Source organism: Thunnus maccoyii, chromosome 6 (assembly GCF_910596095.1).
Source record: "Thunnus maccoyii chromosome 6, fThuMac1.1, whole genome shotgun sequence".
Classification (NCBI taxonomy): Eukaryota; Metazoa; Chordata; class Actinopteri; order Scombriformes; family Scombridae; genus Thunnus; species Thunnus maccoyii.
This window is the reverse complement of record NC_056538.1, coordinates 26895711-26917870: the sequence shown is the minus strand read 5'-3', so window position 1 is coordinate 26917870 and position 22160 is coordinate 26895711. Positions and strand designations below refer to the sequence as shown.

At 38.7% G+C, this 22160-nt stretch overlaps 2 protein-coding genes across 5 annotated transcripts in view; one reads left to right on the top strand and one right to left on the bottom strand.

The window, feature by feature from the left end:
* fndc3a (fibronectin type III domain containing 3A) overlaps nt 1-5418 on the bottom strand; it is a 52637-nt gene extending 47219 nt beyond the window's left edge. For both annotated transcript variants that reach the window (XM_042415417.1, XM_042415419.1), the window contains exons 1-2: nt 4719-5418; nt 180-323 (exon numbers count right to left, since the gene is read on the bottom strand). In XM_042415417.1, coding sequence (XP_042271351.1) covers nt 180-290 — 111 coding nt within the window. In that variant the 5' untranslated portion in view covers nt 291-323; nt 4719-5418. The remainder of the gene's footprint in view (nt 1-179; nt 324-4718) is intronic.
* A 2189-nt stretch (nt 5419-7607) lies between these two features.
* rcbtb2 (regulator of chromosome condensation (RCC1) and BTB (POZ) domain containing protein 2) lies at nt 7608-17753 on the top strand. Of its 3 annotated transcripts, none has more exons than XM_042415422.1 (12): nt 7608-7700; nt 9399-9533; nt 11392-11542; nt 12052-12218; nt 12314-12472; nt 12723-12830; nt 12930-13072; nt 13293-13483; nt 14117-14243; nt 15580-15719; nt 15822-15952; nt 16066-17753. In XM_042415422.1, the coding sequence occupies exons 2-12, from the start codon at nt 9408-9410 to the stop codon at nt 16204-16206; spliced, it is 1584 nt and encodes a 527-aa protein (XP_042271356.1). In that variant the 5' UTR covers nt 7608-7700; nt 9399-9407; the 3' UTR covers nt 16207-17753. The 3 variants fall into 3 exon arrangements, with proteins under 3 accessions (XP_042271356.1, XP_042271357.1, XP_042271354.1); XM_042415423.1 differs by lacking the exon at nt 7608-7700 and adding an exon at nt 7810-8133 and having other exon boundaries at nt 16050-17753; XM_042415420.1 differs by lacking the exon at nt 7608-7700 and adding an exon at nt 7824-8133.
* Nucleotides 17754-22160: the final 4407 nt, after the last annotated feature.

Below are 22160 nucleotides of genomic sequence, written 5' to 3'. Positions count from 1 at the left end.
ACGACTGAGCAGTCACAGCTAAAAACAGACGAAATAAGCCAGAGGCACCGTTTCTAACAACTCCCCGCAACTGTAATTACAAGGCACGTTGCTGAAGGAGAATTCTGACACAACAGACTCGATGCAGCGAATGTGACTAATAGCAGAGAGCCAGGAGGGCAGAGGGATGTGAGCGGTACCTGCTGGGGGCCCTCCCCGTTGACCATGGCTGGGGGTGGCGGCGAGGCCAGGATTGGGAGTTCAGGGCTGAGAAGCTGGCCGGACTCCAGAGGTGGGGTGTGGTCTGCCATGTCTCCCTCATTCACACCACTGAAGAGGTACTCCTGCAACAAACACAGTAATCAATGCAAAAGTATACCACAAAAGGTCTGTGGGCTCATTGTCTTTAGTCTTCCAGCCTTTCATTAGACATGTGCTAAGAACTACATTTACCCAGAAAGCATCCGGTTTTCTCTTTCCGCTCTAGTGTTCATTATAAGCGTATTATCACCTAACACTGTATTTGTAAAATGCCGGGATGTGACTGCTTTCAATAGAAGACTGCTGAACACGCTTCCAATACAGGCTGAAGACAGCAGGTTGCCTTTGAGCTGGACTAAAGTTATTGAAAAAAATTAAAAAGGTACAGTATGGACATTCACAAAAGTTACCCTATATGCTAGCTGTCAAATTAATTACATTGTTAATGCCAGGAAGAAACATCATCTGTACGGATCACCTCACAGGAAGAACAGCATTATAATTACTTTAGTAAACATACACAAAAAGAATAAAATACTTAACAGCGAGCCAGTTAACAGTTGAATTTGCATTAGCAAAGCTTTGGCTCAAGATAGCTAGTAAAGTGGCTGGCTTGATTAGCCCCAAGCTGAACAGAGAAAAACTAAAAAGTCTACAAATTAACAAATCAACAATCACAAAACAGCTGTAATGACGGAGTATGTACAGTACAGATAATGCTTTAATAATTGAATTTGTGGAGTAGGTAAAAAGATGTCTGTCAATATTTGGTCGGACACAGATCCGACAAAAAGTGGATGTAACGATGTCAGTTAAGCTGCGACTGCTGTAAACTGTGTCAGGCTGTTCAACTGTTACCAACTGAAAGTATTTTAAAATTATTTTATTCTTCTCATTATTTTGTATCACAGCAAAAACAATCTGGGAATTTTCATTGTTTCTGGCTATAAGATCTCAGCAAGTTATGAATATGAACACGGGACAGGTCAAAGGATGGCTAGATGAAGGGATGGATGTGGATATTTGTATTGATCATTATGAATTGATAGGTTTGTTCTGATTCCAAAACAACATCTCTATAATTTATATCAGATGTTACAAGCATTTATTTGTGTATATCAAAAACAATAAGACAAGCATCATTTAAAATACTGACTTCAAAAGGAGGTTACAACCATTATAAAAGGACCATCTGTTATTCATCAATGTATTTTTTTTTCTATTTTATGATGACATCATGGTCTGTATTTGTCTAAATGAACAACTGTTTCCAGTAAGGACACAAGTGAAAAGCTAAATGCAAATAATTGGAATTTGACGTACATCATATGTCATTTCCAAACACAATGATTGTTTTCCACTGCCGGGTCATGAGCTCACATCACACAGGCACTTCTCTACTTTAAAAATTTGCACCTGACCACACACCTCCACACCTTTTCATGCACTGGAAGCCCCAAGTGGCGGGGTGTGTTCTCACACAGGAAATAAAGATTTGAGTGATCATTATACATTTCCAAATATGATGCATTTTACTAATTAATTTCCAAACACGTCGATTTTTTTTTTTTTTTTCCGTTGCCAGTCATGCATTCAAAATTCCACATTTCAATATAAAAGTAGCAGACTATATTTAGGGACAGCATGTGGATTTTCTGTGATGCAGGTTACTCTAGGCATGACTCCAAAAACAAGGATTCAAAAAGGCTATATAACAAGAGTAGCATACTAAATTTAGTTTGGTTTTCATGAGCAACGTGATCCAAATACTGGAGGTTTAAAACTATTAAGTCGATAAGCTCAAATTATGTATATGATATGAATCAAAGTTTAACTGGGAGGAATATGATTCCTGGAATTGATGTGACATGATCGGGTAGATAATTTTACTAGAGAGGACGTATCACTTTGTTGGAAGTGCAGCAACACTCAGTCTGCTCGCGGTGGTGTTATAGAGTCTTTTCACTGACAAATGATCTTTGGCCGAGTGCAGACAACACCTCCAGAGCACACAAACACGACAACAGCCAAGTTTAATTTTGGCCCGTCATCAAGTTACTCACGGAATGATTATCGTTATTTCGTTCTAATATGACCTGCTGACTGCAGACGTTCGTAATTTTAACCTGCAAAAGTGACGGTAAGTGCTGGCTGAAAATGGGAAGTTTGTACCTGAATGTTTTGTACACTGCTCTTTTCGCTAATAAGATAGCTTCGAATTCAGCAGATCTGATTATTTTCCCCAATCAGGGTGTCACACACCCATACCAGTGTGACAAAACAATTTTTCAATACTCTAGTTTTCACATGCAGCAAAATGCTGACACTGGAGAGCCTCTCCGAGAGCAGCTTTGCAACACTGACAGGCAGAGGTGGACACAAGATAGAAGAATACAGAAAAGGATCTGCATTTGTTCGGCTTTATTGTAGTCAAAACCAATACATACAAGTATGAACAGATCTGCCCCGATACTCTGGACGTCTTAATACACAAAGTACACCTTCTGTTGAGAAGAAAGAAAACATGAATTGCTGTGTAAGAGAAAATGTTAACCCCTTCAGCTGAAACAGAGCCACAGTGCCTGCCACATAACTACTACTCTGAAGAACAGACTCAAGCAAGTACTGTCCAATGTGTTCTTCACAGAAAAAAACACACACTGATATCCGAAAGTTAACCATGAAGGGGTTTATAAGTTCAAGCAATCAATAAACACACATCAACCAAGAGAGATTATACACAAGCTCGTGTAAAGTAAAGGAGTGTATCCAGGGAAGATACAGTTCCTTTCAAAACACTGCTATAAAATAAGACAAAAAAGGTCAACGGGGCCACACTGAGCAAGACTGACCACTTGTGACTACAGAGGTTACACAACTAACACAAATTCTGCAACAAAACAACAGAAAACCATGAGAGAAATGTAACATGTGTCCTTGAACCTAATTACAATCTAGCGCATGCGCCCCTAAACCTCACAGTGATCTGGCTTATCTGTTTGCTCTAGCCCCTCCCCTCCTTAAGCTTAAACAACAAAGTCAGTTTACAGTGTGATGGTCAATGAACTGGATTTGCGGGAATTATTGCTACATTGGAGGACCCACATTAGATTAGCCTACTGCTACTCGTGTTACTTGATGGCAGGCTCCTTCTGTGGTCACTAGGCCTGCGAGCACTTGGCATTTTACTCTTACAACATTACACAATATCAATTTACAATTACTTGCCAAGAACACACCTGACCACCCATCTCCCCACATTTTCACACACTCGATGAAGCCCCAAGTGGCAGTGTATGTTTTCACACAGGAAATGGAGATTTGAGTGGTCGTTATTCATATCCAAATACGGCATCATTTCATTAGAGTGACTTTGAGATTATAATATTACAGCTATTGAGTACTTGGAGTTACCTGTAGTGGTACTTTTCCCTATAGGATGTAGCAAAAAAGAAGTTGCTGATAAATATTCATCTTATTAAATATCTCTGAAGAACTGGAGCTGACTCTGAAAAAAACAAGTCTGGGCTTAAACACCTGTTTTGGTTACATTACACCAAAACCTAAGTACAGCCTATTTTCTGTTGAAACATGAGAAACATAACCTCTATACCGAAATTGTGGTAACATCTGTTGTTGCCCTTATTGTACATCACATTTGACTGTAGCTGTGAGAGCAGTAGTTAAGGACACAGCAGCTGTTTTTCAGTTACAGTTTTGGTGCAATATGGAAAACACCACCGTTGGATAGAAAAAGAGTCTATTCTATCAGACTACATTACTGTAATTTATTCCTAATTGTTAAGTATTAGACACAGGCATAGACAAAACCATGATAGGGATGAAGCCTTCAAATGTATAACGTTTTTAAATGTTTGGTTTCTAATGATAAATATCCTGGATTTAACTTAGCATAAGCTCCAACACTTTAACGTGGCAGTTTCGCTATGACACCTGGAGAAATGTTTTTCCTGTGCCAGCCTGCCCTACACGGTGTAACAGCTGGCTATCCATTCAGTGCATTTATCTGACTTAACCTTAACGTTGCCCACTTAGCTTACTGGAAATCCTATTTCTTCATTCCTTACCTTATTGTAATCAGGTCTTATCAACTACAGACATGAAATCAGTTACATTTAACGTGTCACAATATTCATTGTGAATTAATATGCAATGTTCAGGGGTAATGTCCCTAAATCATTTGCCATAGCTGAGTAACTAGCTAGTTTTAGTTTGCTACCTTACAGCCAAGACAATTGTTTACTCTAGCTACAGGTGTGTGTGCTTGGCGTTATGTCATAATGTTAGCATTTCGTTATCTAACTGTAGCATAACATTGTAGCAGCGAGTTAACAAACGACCATCTTATTAGAATTTATTTCGAGTTCCCTTATTAAAACACAAGGTTAGCAGCGTAAATTAATACACCTAAAAATGTCAGCAACACCAGTGAGTTATGACCAGCTAATGTTACTCACTCAGTCAGTCGGCAGCAGCAGCAGCAGTGTTGGCTGACACGCCGATGCACAGTGATGATTCCTCTGCAGCTCTTCCCGAAATGTTTAGCGATAACGTCAGCGAAGCTCCGATGACCAGCTACTTTCTGCACCACCTGAGAATGATGACTTGCTGCTAGCTACCTTGATGAACACAAGACAAGGCAAAATGTGACATGCTAACGCTAGCTTCCTAATGCTACCTAGCTAATAGTTAGCAAGATGAAGATATGCTTTTCTCGTAATACGAACGGCAACCGTTCGCAATTACTAGATCTCAAATAGGTCGAAGTGACTGGTGAGCGACAGTGACGCTGCTAAGTATCGATAACGTTAGCCTAATTGCCAATTTTATCGAGATAACTTTCCATCCAACCCTGCTCCTTGCATAAAAGGCAGGAATTTAGCCATCGCTTAAAGGCTCTCTGCGCATGCGTATTACAGCAAATCATGACGAATCCCAAATTTATAGATAGATAAGTTAAACATTTATGATGGTGTCAGGCAAGTTTAACAGTGTAAACAATATCACTGACGTGTTTAATATCCGGTACAGTTGACATAAACTTCATCTGTCTATATTTTCATTACTTTAAGGCGGACCTTAAAGGTTGACGTGTCTATGATCGGTTCGTCCAAGACTTGAAATTTTTCTGTATGTGGTGAAACGACAGAAACCACCTTTGTTATACGTAAATGTGTACCAATAAGAGATAAATATATATATATATATACATATTTATGTATATATATACACACATTTAAAAAATGCCTTCAACTTTGCATTGTTGAATTAATATTCTCAAATTCCACTCAGAGTCCTGTCATAAATCCATGACAAACATTATAAGTAGGTCTATAGCCTATTCTAAATGACCACACACATCTGTACCCTTAGCCTATGTATGTATAAATATGTATAGGTCATACGAGTTTAATATATGCACTGTACTGCATATACTGCATTAACCATTGACTTGCTCTGCTAATGTACAGTATATGACTAGGCACTATCATTGTAGTGTACAGTAAATTCAGCACATATTAGAGTCTTCTAAGATCAAATCACAGCTTTTATTTTATTATATTTATAATTTCATATTTTTTGCTTATTTAGGTTTTTCTTTAATTGTATTTTGTTTCTTACCTGCATCATTTGTTGTGTGTTTTTTTGTCATTTGTATGCTGTAGCATTGCAATTTCCCTTTGTGATTAATAAAGTACTCTGTCTATCTTTCTTACAAGACAATGTAATGTATTTCATGTATGAGATTATATGGTAAATGGTGAAAGTCTGATCACACTTTCTAGTTAATTTCTATGGCTCTAGCTCCTGATTATTACAATGTCTCAAGAATTTGATACTAAGGTTTTACAGTTAACATCACTGAGACAATCCATTAATCACTATCTACTACCAGTATGTAATCTATAGCATTTATTTGTCATGTGAAGCCCTTTACATCTCATGATATGCTGCAGTGCCAAACTCTAACTTAGACATTTTAACTGACATTTTACTGACATTTTAACAGAACCACCACAACACATGCTTGTTACTTTTCTTAAGAAACAAACATGCACACAAGTACTTGTAATAGGTCTTTAATCTATAGAGTTTCTATAAAACTACTGTATAATTTTATATCAAGACACTCATTATTTACAGCTACACATGAAAATATTCAAAATAGTACTTTACAGTTTATTTTCTAAGGCACAAAATATACTTCCCGAAACATGATTTTATATTCAAGCAAAATGTGAATATTATAACTCATAAGACTAGGCTATCCATGGCTCCACCTGCTGGATCTTATAAAGAAGTACATATTGTGCTGTGAACTTCTGCCATAGCAGTCAATCAAATTTGAAAGTGAGAAGGACTCTCCTAAAGATCCCTTGAGATTGATGACAGTAGGTTTCTGCATGTGTCATATTCTCCCATATAGCATTTGTTTATACTGTTTTATTTGCATTTCTCAGTAAGAACAGTTCGTAAGGGAGTAGAAAAAACAGATACAGATAGTGTTGAGGACTGCTAAGAAAATGAAATCTGTGTTTGAGATGTGTAAAACAAAACAAAGACGCAAAGTGACCTCAGTGAGCAAATACACATGTGTTTGAGAAACACAGAGAGAAATTCAAATAAAGTAGCCACCTGCATCAGATGCATGTGAGGACAGATGAACAGAACATATTTTTAGTTTTTACATAATGCTAGTTGTTCAAATGTGTAGCCTAAGATTCATTTCCAATCAGTGCTAAAATCAATACAACTTGAATACATACAAATTAAATAAACTACACAACCTCTCTCCAGTATTATCACCCAGACAGTTTCAAATCTCGCCCTCATTAGGATAGTAACCTATATGAGGTTTTTTTTCTTCGTTTTTTCATTTGCACTCAATCACTGACGTGATTTTACAAATGGAATACAATCAACTAATTTTTGTTATTGTAGATTTTTGTATTTGATCGTGTTAGCACTATGAACAACCTCACAAATACTAATTATAGGCCTATTACTACTACTACAACTACTATTACTACTACTACTACTAATAATAATAATAATATAACAATAATAGTACAACTAATAACAATACTATTATTATTATCATCATCATAATCATCAATAATAATAATAATAACAATAATAATGATGATGAACAAAGCCGCTGATGTTGTAAAGTTATGAAGTTCATTACTATAAATTAGTAAATGGCAATTAACCTTGATTGGAAATCCTTCAGAATCTTGGTAAATATGGTAAATTTTAGAAATTCCAAACTCCGATTGTCGGTGAACGCACCATCGCACTACACTAAGTAGTGGTGTCTATTTTTTCACTCGGTTGTGTAGCAAGCCAGATTAATCAAAACAACGTGCAACCCCAGCATCAGATGTGAAGGTCCCAGCGTTTCCCATACATAGACTCTACTTAAGCGACCCACCCAGGTAGATAAAATCTGTCTGAGATGCGTGCTGCAGTAAGTGAGTGGGGACTAAAGGCTTCTCTGTGCGCAGCCGCTTACCTAGCGTCTACCGATTGTCTGTATGTGAGGCGTTTAAGGAAAACTGGTAAATTATAGTGTCTACGATAGTCTGTAGTTGAGGCGTTTAGGGGACGTTGTAAATTGTAGCTATACAAAGTAACCTGGTTTACACTCTCCCCCCCTGAGTCTCTGCATGCACGTCGGTCACACACCGCGCCACCCACCACCACCAAGTAAATTCTCAACCTGTGGGAAACACCGGGACCCATACCTGACTGCGGAGATGATTCCCTCAGCGACCTGACTTGCCAAATATGTGGGTTGGCAAAATTTCAGTGTCACCGTCGATTAGAAAACGACATCGCGGACGAAATACTAGCTAAAACAACAGCAAGGTAACGCCGACAGTTTTCGCTTACTAGCTTCATGATTTGTGTTGGATAGCGCTGTTTTAGCTCATAGTTAACGCTCATGGTAGATGCAGCGTTAGCAACTTGTTATGTTGTTAGCTTGTTAACCTAAGCTGCAAGCTGCACAAAGCAACATGCCGTGTTTTTTATACGTTGTTTTGTTTGTATCCCCTTTGGCGTTTTGCCCTAACTTAAGGCGTTGTCTGTTCATTTGAAGCAGTCAACATTTTTTTTGAAAGCCGTGTTTGGGAAGAGAAGGGTTCATGCTAAGTGCTGTTTCATATTATTGGCTATATTTGGAAACACTCACTGTAGTCCTGGGAGATATGACAGTATGTCAAAGAGAACATTTTTAACAGCATTTTGACACTTTGGTGGTTGTTGTTATGATACAGAACCGCACGGTGCTTATCATTATAACTTAGCGTTCAATTGCTAAGAGTTGTCATATTAAGCACGTTATTCCCTTTCATGTGCAATTAGCTTTTACTTAGCCTAATATGAGTTTGGAGAAAGGCAGCTCTTAACAACAAGACAAGTGGGTTGTAGGGGCATATATTGATCCTTGAGAAACTGACGAGCTGATGATTGATCTTCATTAAATTCAACGGCTTAGACAACCCATTTCAAATCCATTTTATGTGGTCTGGTTATGATGTAAATTGAAGAGGAGTGCACTCTTGACATGCCCTTCGCCATCGTGTTGGCAGTCTTGTGCCAGGATTTAGATATAGTAGAGCAATGAAACATTCAGGGATGACATAACATGGACTTCACTCATTCCTAAAGTAAATACACGGTAATGGGTTTACCGTAGTCAACAGGCATACATGTTTTAATCTGTCTACAAAACTGGGCTCAGTTGCTGTCTGTGCTGCTGGAAACACCTGTGGATACTTTATCCTCTCAGTTATTACTTCATGCATTTGTCGCTGCAGACTGGACAATATATAACTTCCTATTTACAGTTTCTCCCCTCGTGATATATTCATTTGTCCTTCTTTTGGTCTGATTTTTGTCAGACATGTGCAGTAACTGCACCATAAAAACAACAACAACAGGAGTGGTTTGTATTGCCATTAATATTTTATTAATAGCTTTATGATGTCAACCGTGAGACCATATTCCTGTTTGACTCCTTTGCGGTATCTGACGTTGCCTTATGAATCTGTTCTATCTTTTCACACCCCATAAGTACTGGATGACTTATATTCACATCTGTTTGACTGTGTTTTCTCCTTATTTAACAGCTGAGTAGTATGCTGGACGTGGGGAAGTGGCCAGTCTTTGCACTCCTTCCTCCTGAGGAACTTCGGCTTATCCGGCAGGCTTGTGTCTTTGGCAGCGCTGCAAATGAAGCCCTCTATGTCACAGTTAATGATGAGGTAACGCTTGAGCTTTAAGCAACAGTGGTTTAATCCTCTTTACTAGAAGTTGTATTGCGAGACTTGATAGACTTGATTTTCCCTTATGATAATATTGGTTTGTTTATCTTCTGTTTAGAAGTAGGTAGAAAAATGCTGGAAGCCTCTCGCTCTCCGGTTGATACAAGGTGCAGTTCCAGGCACAGGGATAAGCAGATAGAATGAGGCTATCTTTAGCCATATAGGCCTAATACCCGAGCAAGCTCCATTTTTATCCTGCGGAAAGGTGTACTGCTGCATGCCTCATCTTTCCGCTCTTGCTCAGTTGTTTGTCCCTGGGGCCCAAACAGTTTATGTTTCAGCAGTAAAATGCAGTATTAAAAAAATGTAATCAAGTTGATTTCACTTAAAATGTTGGTGTACGTTACACTGAGTTTGGCCTGAGAGCACAGTTTTGACTTAAGTTGATTTTATACAGCTTACACACAGTTTGGAAATCAAAAGATTCAAGATTGGTTGCAGCAGTAGTTCAGTATGAATAGTGCTGAAACAATTATTCCATTAATCAATAAGTTAATTGACAGAAATGTCATTGTCAAAACATCCAATTGGAACAGGTTATCTTGGGCTCTTGGATTGAGACATTTTTCACTATTTTCTTAAATTTTAGGCTTCAGAAAATGTGAAAGTTTTAAAAATGAAGTTTTAACACAGATACTGTGAATGGATTTTTACACTTTTGACTTAACCATTATTAAAATCACACAAATGTTAATATTGTTTAGTCTCCTCTAAGGATAAATATCATTAGACTTTTATCCATACTACTACTCTTATCAATACTCTGGGTCTTTATCAATATTCTTATCAGTTCTTTTTCATTACAAAAACACACAGTATATTATTTAAAAAAAAGAATAAATCCAAAACAGGATTAGAATGTATTTATAGTATAAATATAACCATAAAGAGTTTATAGGGCAGCAACAGCGATGTTTACAACAGTGTCACAATATAAACTCAATACTATCTCCCTAGAAACAAAAATTTAAAAAAACAAAATAATAATATTTCTGACATCAAAACCCTGTGAAGTTTAGAAAGACTGAAGAACACTGAAATCCGTCATTATCACTCATTCATCCTCCCTCTGCTGCTAATGTGGATCTACTGCCTGGCAGGTAGCGCTAGCAGAGGGAGTGGGGACGGCCGTCACAGCCAGTAAGTTTATAAGGATTTATCTCATTTTTTAGATATATGGCCAATTAAGCTAGCTTAGCTCATAACAATTCACTCTTAGCACACCAGACATGCTATGGTTGTGTAAAAAACATACCAGCGGTGGATGGGAGACTGCAGACAAAACAGTTGGAAATATTTCTACAAATTTATGATTTTTGAGCAGGTGTTTGTCTAAATTACTGTTATTGGCTTTTTACTCCCAAAGGTTACAGTAACGAGCATAGTTGCCCTCAACTGGAGTTATTTTTCACTACACCTGGGGTCACTCTCTCCACCGCAGCCTCTCTAATCTGCTCGGTTGCCCTCGGTCGACACAGCAGAGGAGAGAAAGACAGAGAGGAGAGGATGCATGCGCGACCATAAATTACACCAAACCATGTTTTTCGATCAGCTAATCTCGTTCTTCAAGCACTGACAAAAGAACCAAACTTTAAAAAACGCCCCGCTTTCTTAAAACATCAGAAACTGTTCCAATCCCGAACCATCCCAAGATCACCCCTACTCTCTTCCCAGTGTGTCCTCTCACCAAATATTTTGTGTTTACTGGGGAATAATTATATAAACATCAGAATGTTGCATTAACTGTATCATTTATTAGCATCAGTAGCATTTCAACAGTGATTTCTGGTCTTTGCAGGTCTTTGCTTTGGGCACCAACTGCAGCGGCTGTTTAGGGCTCGGAGATCTTCAAAGCACTATCGAGCCGCGCAGGATTGACGTCCTGTGTGGAAAGAAGATTGTGTCCCTAAGCTATGGAACAGGACCACATGTGGTTGTCGCTACTTCAGGTAATCCAGTTCAGAAAATTCATATTTGTCCTTGAGGGGGAATTTCCTCAAGAGGCATCGGAATAACATTACAGACAAACATAATGATACATACTAAAATAGGATGCAAGTGTAATTTAAGTGTGTTTTGGTGGGAAAAGTTGCCCTTTTGGTATTTGTTGGTAAACTAATAGCACAGTGTCACATCAAAAAGTAGACAAAATGTATTTAATGTAACCCTTAAAGGCACAATCAGTGTTTTCTGACCATTGAAATTAATATTAATATGATATACAAGTTTCAGTTTAGTTTCTCTCTCTCACTCTATTTCTTTTTTTTGCTATTTTCTCTTTGTATCAAGCTATTATTATGTCATAAACACCATTCAAACAAAATTTCCATCCCTCGTGATATCTAATAACAGCAGTGCTGAGTCTCTGCTACAAATCATGTGAGGTCCACTTCTTATCTGTTCATAAAATATTAACTACTGAGACAACATGAAAGAGAGTTTGCCTGCTGCTGTGCAGATGGAGAGGTGTTTGCTTGGGGCCACAATGGCTACAGCCAACTTGGCAACGGGACCACCAACCACGGACTGACCCCTGCCCTGGTGTCCACCAATCTCCTTAGCAAGAGAGTGACAGAGGTGGCCTGTGGCTCCCACCATACTATCGCCCTCACAACTGATGGAGAGGTAATTCATCTTCACTTACGTCCTCTCTTTAGTCGCTGGCGGCTTAATCTGTGTATTTTTTTTTAGGACGGTGAACATTTTATCTCTGTATTCAGGTGTACGCGTGGGGTTACAACAACTCAGGCCAAGTCGGTTCAGGGTCTACTGCCAACCAGCCAACGCCACGCCGGGTCAGCAGCTGCCTGCAGAACAAAGTGGTGGTCAACATAGCCTGTGGTCAGCTCTGCTCTATGGCTGTACTGGACAATGGAGAGGTAACGGCTGACGTCAATCTGCAGATGTGGATCAGTGCCGTCAGAAGGCCAAAAATTTGACAGTCAGCAGCCTTTAGTTTTTTTTTTGAAGTGGGTTGACTGATGCAAATTTATATCACACTCAAGCATAAGATGTTTGTGAGACAATTTGTGCACAGATTATATAAAAATATCAGATCACTTTGAGCTGATTTTCACCCAGATGTCCCCACGCATCCAAAAGTTGCACCAATTTGTGCTCCTTTTGTAGATCTACGGTTGGGGCTACAATTGCAACGGACAGTTAGGTCTGGGCAACAATGGAAATCAGCAGACCCCATGCAGGATCGCTGCTCTCCAAGGTGTCAACATCATCCAGGTAAGAGCCTAGCGACGGATGAATCTCATACAGCTTTTTTTTTTGATGATGTATTCCAGTTATCATTCAGCCTAATTCCACTCTTTCCTCCATATACAGGTTGCTTGTGGATACGCACATACATTGGCACTTACAGATGAAGGGTTTGTTTACGCCTGGGGAGCCAACTCATATGGGCAGTTGGGAACGGGCAATAAGAGTAACCAAGCTCTTCCCACCCTAATAAACACAGACAAGGAGAGGTTAGTACTTTGTGTCTTAACACCAGCCTAAATTAGCAGTGACACCTTTCTGCCACTACATCAGGTCACTAAGGGCAACATGACACGGTCCTGAGAGATGAATCCTTTCATGCCTTTGTCCATCATCTTTATACATTACAACATACAGTCTATGTAAAACATTTGTACATTAGTAGTAGTTTGAGGTCTGGATTCTGTTTTTTTTTTTTTTTTGTCACAGGATAGTGGAGGTAGCTGCATGTCACACCAGCCACACGTCTGCTGCCAAGACCCAGAGCGGCCAGGTTCTGATGTGGGGTCAGTGTCGAGGTCAGGCTGTGGCCAGCCCCCACCTCACCCATTTCAGCAGCACAGACGATGTGTTCGCCTGTTTCGCCACACCAGCAGTCACGTGGCACCTCCTGTCAGTAGGTAAGAGCGTTATAGGAATAGAAAGATTTCTAAAACTGAAGAAGAGCCTGACATCTCAAACTTTCTCAGTAATTATGTGGGAATTTGGACCATCCGACATTGTCCAGTTTACCATCTGACTGACCGCTCAGATGGAATTTGGGCACATATCTTTGTGTCATAGTAATGGATCCCGGGAGCCGGTCTAACAAATAAACAGGAAATTCTGTCTACCCATTGATCTAATTTGAACTCAGACTAAAGAAGCATAAACATGTCACTTAAAGATTTCCATTCTTTGGTAATGCTCCAATTTGGGAAGTTAATGACATCTCTGTGAGAAATCTGTTCATAAACATACAAGGCATGCAATGTCTATGTATAGTCATATCTGGAGGGTCTAAAGGCATCATTTTTAATTGTCATGTCTGAGATTGTGTATACATTTTACAAAGGTGTAATATAGATATATATAAACATATGTCTGACCTACTCAAACAAGTTTTTCTTAATCTTTAAAGCTAAATATAGCTATTTTTTTTACAGTAAAATAGACATAATCTAGCACTTACCCAGTTACAAAGACAGGCCTCATTCATGTTTTTATTCTCTCTATAAAAACAAAACAAACTACTTTTTCTGTCTTTATACCAGATGGTGATGACTACCTGACTGTTGCCCAGTCTTTGAAGAAGGAGTTTGACAGTCCAGAGATTTCAGACCTGAAGTTCTTGGTTGATGGGAAGTGTATCCATGTTCACAAAGCCCTGCTAAAAATCAGGTACAGAAAACCCGCACCCTGAAAGAATATAATGTGAACTCCTGCTCCTTTTTTATTATGATTATTTTGCAAATAGGCATAAATCACAAATGTTCAGCTAAATAATGCAGTTCTGATTATATTCTCACCTTCAGTTTTTGCAACTTAATGTATACTTTTCACTGTTTAGTGCAATGTACTCCTTGAAAAATGAACCAGAAACACACTTCCCATCAAATAAAGTGACATTTCGAGGAACTGGTATGTGTTTGGTGAGGTGTGTGACGTGTGCAAAATTTTGAGCCGGACTTACTCACAGACAAACAATATTTTTATTTTGTCAAGAATATACTTCCCGGCTTACTGTGGTCCTTATTTACAGAAAGTGAAAAAGTTACTGCTTCATTACTTTGGGTGCAGATGATAATCTTTCAGGTTTTCTTCTCTGATGTTGAGCCACTGCGCTATTTTCTTGTCGACTCTGATTATACAGCATGTATTTTTTTTTCTTTTTAGATGGTTTCCCTTTCTTCCTCACTGGAGCAGTCCATTTCTCCATTTTGACTTTCATTTTGATCACATGAGTGTATTTTTCACATTCAGAGGCTGTGCTTGGTCATGAGTAATGACGGCGCTCGGTGCACCGCACTGGGATTTTCAGGGGAACAGTAAAACGCTTTGATGTCGCAGAATTGCGTGATTGTTAATTATAGAAACACAAAATCAAGACAGAAAATAATTTTGTTAATTGTTCATTCATGATGACACACTGAGCTGTTTTTCCTCTGTGATAATGTATTAAACATATATTTACTGCCTGCTCCTCCTATAGTCCTATATTTAAACACCATCTGTTAGACAGTGTTTCCTTGTCTTTCCTGTAAATGTCATGTGGAAGCAAAGACAGACCTATTGTTTCCCGTTTTTCTTTTTATAACCACACTTGGACACAGAGTATCTGCATTCCAGTGCTTTGCTCTTTTGCACTGTCAGTAGGAAGGAGCCAGACTGTCTGCGACATCAACCTTAGAGCACGCGCTCACACGAATACGCGGCGGCGCAAAACGCCTGCTTTGCCAAGATCCCATGCAAATGATATGTTTGAGATGCACTCAGAGAACCAAGACTCGGTTGTTTGTTCGACCGTGTCCTCAGAAGAAACGATAGAGAGGCAGTGTTTTGAGCCAGTAGAGGTTAGCAGTTAGGAAAATTTGAAAATATGGTGAACAGTATTTGTAATTCAGAAGGCTATAAGGAACAAATATAGGAAAAATAATAGAAGTTTATCATGGCCTACATTGGCATTCTTTTAGCATGATGTCATGTGAGTAGCGTCCCCTTCTTCTTTCCTCTCCAGGTGTGAACATTTTCGTGCACTGCTGAATGAAACAGATGAGGACTCCATAGAAATCCATCAGTTCTCATACCTGGTATACCGAGCCTTTCTGGAGTACCTCTACACAGATACCATTAACCTGCCACCAGAGGATGCTATTGGTAAGCCCAGCCGTGGACCTCGGTCCTTTACACACTGAGAGCACTAGAAAAAACAAGTCAGAGCAGAAATCCTAAACACAACGTTGTCCTTGTGTCGTGCAGGGTTGCTAGACCTAGCTACGTTTTACAGAGAGACGAGGCTGAAGAGGCTGTGCCAGGAAACAATCAAGAGAGGCATCTCTGAGGAGAACGCCATCACTCTGCTCTCTGCTGCTGTCAAGTATGAGGCGCGGGTAAGCTTATAGCCCCTGACACACAATCAAACACCATGGTGTGGTGAGGGGCTTCTCAGTAGCTAGTCAGTTGTACTCATTAGCACTGACCAGACAGCCCTCTTCATTTTTAGGACCTGGAGGAGTTCTGCTTCAAGTTTTGCGTCAACCACCTAACAGCTGTGACGCAGACCCAGGCCTTTGCAGACATGGACCACGAGCTGCTCAAGAACTTCATTAGTAAAGCCAGCCGCTACGGGGCCTTCAAAAACTGACTAGGGTGCCCTCGTAGCGATGGATTCAACACGATGGGCTTAAAACTCACAGAGGTCCTGAGAGTTGACCCTTGACCGAAGTAAACAGCAGGCTGATCAGCTCTTCAAAGCCTTGTTGCTGTGGATGTAAACACCGGAAAGGCAAATGGTTTCAGGTTTCAACCTCTAACCGATGCCTCTGTGTTACTGTCCTAAACCTAGCCCAAACAAAACCGTTGCTTTGGGCGTAAATATTGGGTTACATCACTCATCTAGTCACATGCAAACTGTGAAGAGGCTGAACAGAAAGATGTGCAACAGTGATTATCTTACTGTTGTATTTTTATCACTGACAACGTGTTCATCTGCCTCACAGTAACAAACCAGTTATTGGAGACAGGATGAATGGAAATGCTGTATACTAAAACATAATCCATTGCAATGTAAAGGGTTTGATATTGAGGTATATGTAATTCTTATCACACTGCCCTTGTGTCAGTGAAGTGAAAAAAAAATTGAAAATCAAAGCGCATTTTAGTGCTGTAGTGTAATACGTCTGATCAGTAGTGACAGGAAGTGATCAGCAATAAACAATATTCACATTGTGCTGCTTTCTTTGAAGCCTTGATTCTCAAACGTTCTGGATTGAGAAGTAGTGTTACATGAGGAGAGAAATGCAAGCCGTTCCTCTGTTTTAGAAAAGTGCAACTTAATGTACTTATGTTTGAGACCTTTTTTTACTGAACTTTTAAAGTTTGTATTTGATCAATGATAATATCAGTTGTCTCTCATAAGTTTTAGTTGAATTTTGCCACTCACGCGTTCCATAGGGTAGTTATTCACCTTTGCCATCCAAACTTATGGTTACTGTTCGATGTTTGTATTGACTAACATGTGCACAGTTCTGCTGTAGACGGTTGCTTCGGCTCATGTCAGCAGACTGAAAAAAGGTGCATCCAGTCCTAAGTCATACCTTATGAGAGATAAGGACATCCTACTGCATGTTTACTTGTGTTCAGATTAACCCTCTGCGCAGCTGGAAACAGTGTCCGACTTAAACAAGCATATTGGTTCCTGTGTACCCTGGCTGTGATGTTACAATATAGATGCAGCTGATTTTACAGTTGGGTTTCCTTGCAATTCGGTATGTTTACAAAAGTTTTTTTTTTTTTTTTTTAATTGTTAATATGTTGGCAGCATACTTCTGGTTCTTATTACATGTGTTTCTTTATATCTCTCCCCTGGTAGCACCTTGTGGTAATGAAAAACAATGCTGGTTTAGTGTAATTGCAGACCGCCTGTGTTGAATATGACCCAAGTCTCATAGGACCACAAGGTCTTTAAATGTAGTTAGCAGATAATTCCCATTCACATTAGACTTCCAAAATCTGTCTGAATAGAATTTAACAAAATGCTTTCACTTTAACAAGCCAATTATTGTATTTTTGGAACATTTTGATAATTAATAAAAACTGCCTGTGTTCACATTTTGTATGGAAAATGCTGTAAGCTGCTTCTGATGGTAACATTTGACAATCTAAAATGTAATAAAAGGAAAAACTAAATAATTTGATATATGTGTTTATTGCTGTGCTTGATGGTCTGTGTTCAAAACACACCAACTTTAAAACTGTGATTTAGTAGTAGAAGCAGCTGGAAGCTGTCGCAGGACAGTGTGTTGCACTTGCTTGCTCTTGAACGTCTTTTCATGCACATGCATTCCTGTGCTGCAAGATTGTGGAGCACCCTTTGTAGAGGTTGAGGTTTTCACACCTGCCTTATCTTTTGATCAAGGTTAACACTTTAATGGAAGTTGTTTGCACTCATTTAAACTCATTCTAAAAAAAATGTAATACATATTACACAATATATAAGTGAATGAAACATATGTAAGACTTTTCTAGTGTTATATAATTTATATAGGAAGTGGAGGAAATGATTTGAACATGTGTACAATGTAATGTAATCTGACTCTTGCACATTGAGATGTAACAGTCACGATTTCAGTCTTCCTGCAAGAGGAAGCTCTTATTATTCTCCTTGTGTGCCTGTTTATTTCCTCTAGTGCAGCTTTATAGTTATCACATCATTCAGTCTGATATCTTCCAGATTTTAAATACCTGCCAGAAAATTACCACATGTGGTCAAAATAACAGGGACATCTTACAACATAATTGAATCTGATACATGTGTTGTGTGAATAAAATGTGTAAACATTTGTGAAGTTGAAAATATTATGTTTTGTTGAGACAATATCAAAAAGTGTGTTAATTGGACTCAATTTCACCATCTCAACAAAAAGTGGACATTATGAGCCTCATAGCCTGTATGTTTGGGCCTGATAAAAGCCACATCAGCAGCTTACAATGGAAATTACTGGCTTCCTGCTAACAGCTACTCTCGAATTAAGTATTAAATGTATGTGAGTGTGGCTTAGTGTGCACTGTGATATTCAGTGACTTGGTGTAAGATGAATTTCAAAACTTAAGCCAAAACATGAAGCAACTCAGATGATTTAGGTTGTTTTTTTTTTTCATTTCATTTCCTTTAATTTTGCAACACAGATACCAGAGAAAACATACATTTAATTTCACCTCATTCACAGGTTTCATTTAGGGGAAAATGAAACCTGTGAATGATATATATTTATATAAAGGATTAAGCTGTCTGCCAATCTAATATGTCATGGATGTATGGATAAAGCCTAAAGACTAGACATGCAATGTCACACAAAGTTACTCAACACACGCTGACACGCAAGTTAAACAGTTTCACATGGCATATGAGGAAGTAAACACAGCTGCCAACGGTAACTGACACAATGCCACATACAGAGAACTGTGATAAAGTGGAACTAATTTGACCTTACTTACTGTTGTGCAGTTTACTCAATAACATTTTATAAGGTGATCATACATTATGTAAGTCAGATATATATTTAGTGGAGAAAAAAGTGCAATACTTATCCAACATAACTAGTCGCATTAAGTAGTACAAGTACCTCAAATTGTACTCATGTACAGTCATGGGTAAATGTGCATATTTTTTTCCACACTAAACATAAGAAATTCCCCGAATTCAACTTTATTTTCTGTTATCTGAGTTGAAGAATAGTCCGCATTATTTCTGTTTTTAGGGAAAGTTTAGTCAAGGCTAAAAATAAAGCTGTGGTCTGTGTTAACGGTTCAGTAAGCAGGCATTGCATTGATAGAGATATACACTTCATTAGTTACAGGTTGGCAACTCTGGCTTCTCTCTGTGGCTGCTGCGTGGTTAGTCCTCTACTTGCTGCTAATCTCGAAGGGTAGAGAGCGGTAAATGCCACATCCTGTAAAAGCACATATTTCTGCCTGCAATATGTTAGTTCACATTTTTGAGTTTCATGCTCCAGTATCTGTGAAGCCTTTAAACTAACACCAGCTGACTTTTACATCCCCCAGAAATATCCTAAATACCACTCTGCATATATTAAAGCATGCAGTATGGCTTGGTATTCCCCTTGAGACAAAATTAAAATCAGTGGTCTAACAGTCAGCTCAGGCAGGGTGACAATATGCTCTAAAACATGTAAATGAATGGTGCAGCAGGAAGATGAAACCATCTGTACAGCTATTTCTGGTTAGAGAAGTATTACAATACATATAAAGCAAGCTTTATCCACAAAAAGGGAACAACAACCAACATTTTTAAATTACATACATGGTGTTTGAGCCGGGTGGTGCCAGGAAATTGGACGACCCCATTCATGTTGCTTTTGAACGAAGCAGAACTTAATTTAAGACTTTGTTAAAGATTTTATTCACATGATTGTAAATATAGGCTGAAAAAGTCTAATCAAGTGTGCTCACACAGTCTGTGGTTGATGACCACGTTATTTATCGATGAGACCGTTGGGTCTGCCATGCTGCGGAGACTGTTTGGTGAGAAGATTTTGTTGATCTAATTTGACACTGAGTAGGTGGGACATGTGTTGTAAGAGCTTTTTATAACACTACATCGCGGTCAGGGTGAATAAGTGTGAAATGTTAAGTGAGAGTGGGGGTTATTTGCTTTGCAAAGGTGTGAAAAGCTTCAAGTTGATCAGGCAGTACGAGGGAGCACTTTGCCCGACAAAGACTCACAGCGAGACATCAGGACTGACAGGAACTAAATGGTTGGTGCAACTAAACACACAGATCAAATGGAGATAAATTCATTATTTTTCTGTATTGCTCATATAGCTCATGCAGGCATGAGGGGTTTTCAAATCTGGAGGATACTGTCTCAATGATGGAACCTCTTTTACTTCTAATAACAGCTTAATTAAGGTGTGTTTCAACTATTCTAAACTAACCACCCCATTTCTCATTTGCCTCAGAGCTTCTAAGCTCATTGGAAAAACATTATTTGATATATTTACATTTTTATCCTCATTGAAAGGCTGTCTTCCACTGAGACTTTGTGCCTCTGCGGCAGTCCTGGAGCGCTTCCTTGGCCTCAGTGTATGGACTACAGTTCTTTTGGGTTTGGTTGTTTGTTTGTAGATGCCAACAGAACATTTGTGCAGTCTCTGTTTCCAAGGTGAATGTGAGAGAAAGAGCCAAAAGCTCTTTGAGTCACAGTGAAGCCATCAGTGGTCCAGGATGTCCTTTTGCCAAGTCAGACATTTGTTCAGCATTTTTTATTTCGGCTGCTAATTTTTTTGTCGCTGTGATCAAGAACATTGAGACCTGGTGCTCAAATATGTGTTACTGTAGATACTTTAGCCTCTTTTAGCTCTTGGTTTGGTTTTGTGGCACATTTACTGCATGGCTCAATCGCTGATAAACACACTAAGCGCTACCTGCTAAATCAAAAAAAGGTAGACAAACAAATTAGCAACTAGCTGGTGAAGAAAGTCGAACATTTAGACAAAATACACAGATATTTCACAGTTTTAACTTAAATATAAGACACATTTTCATTCTTTATGCCACCTCAAATATAACTCTCATTCTTTGCATGTTGTAGTTTTATTTATTTACTTATTTTTGATGTCAGCATGGAGCAGTTTGTAGGTGCATTTTTCCTGCTCTGTCTCTGACATCAGCCCAGACTCTTCGGCTCTGGGTTTCAGATGTCAGTTTCATAGTAGAAGTAAGTGAAGAGTTCGTTTACCAAAACAGACATTTCTGTTTTTATTTTTTTTATTTTTTTATTTTTTTTAAATTGTGCATTCCAGGTAATATTAATCAAACTGCAGTTGGGTTGTTTTGATTAAGCAAAAATAACTCAACAAAATACAGGTAACTTACAGAATTTAACTTTATTGACTTTATTATTTCTTTGGTAAAAGTAGGTAACTCCAAGTCTTTTTGTTTATTTGTTTGTTTGTTTATGCAAAAGCAAAAGCAGATAACTCCACATTCATGTTTCAGAGTTAAACAAAGCCATGTAATGAACGTTTTGTACATTTTTAACATAAATCAAGTAGGTAAAGTGCTGAAATTTGCAACAAAAACAGACCATTAATGGGCCATATTACACATTTACAAGATCATACCTTGGAAAATTGCAACCAGACCACAAAACCACTGACCATGAATGTGTCAATGTGTTAACAGTGTGTCTTTACAGACCACAGCTGTCCTCACTCTTTCACAGTATTCAGTTCAGTACTTTATTGACCCACTGGGGGAAAAGAATGACAATACACACAAACAGTACAACAATAAAATCAATAAAATTTGGGTTTGTATCAGATAGTACACACTAGGGATGTACTGAGGGCCCAGTATCTGTATCTGTATTTGTTGAGGCGGCAAAATTATTTGTATTTGTATTTGTAATTGAATAAAAGTGGAAAGAAGCTTAAAAATCCTGTTTGATGTCCAAATTAGGAAATGTGCATCATGTAGCAGGTGGATGTGACTCCCCTCGTTGAGGCCTTCTGATAGACGTAACAATGGAGCAGAGGAGAGAGACTGAAATAGCAATGTAACCGACTTGCGCACTGG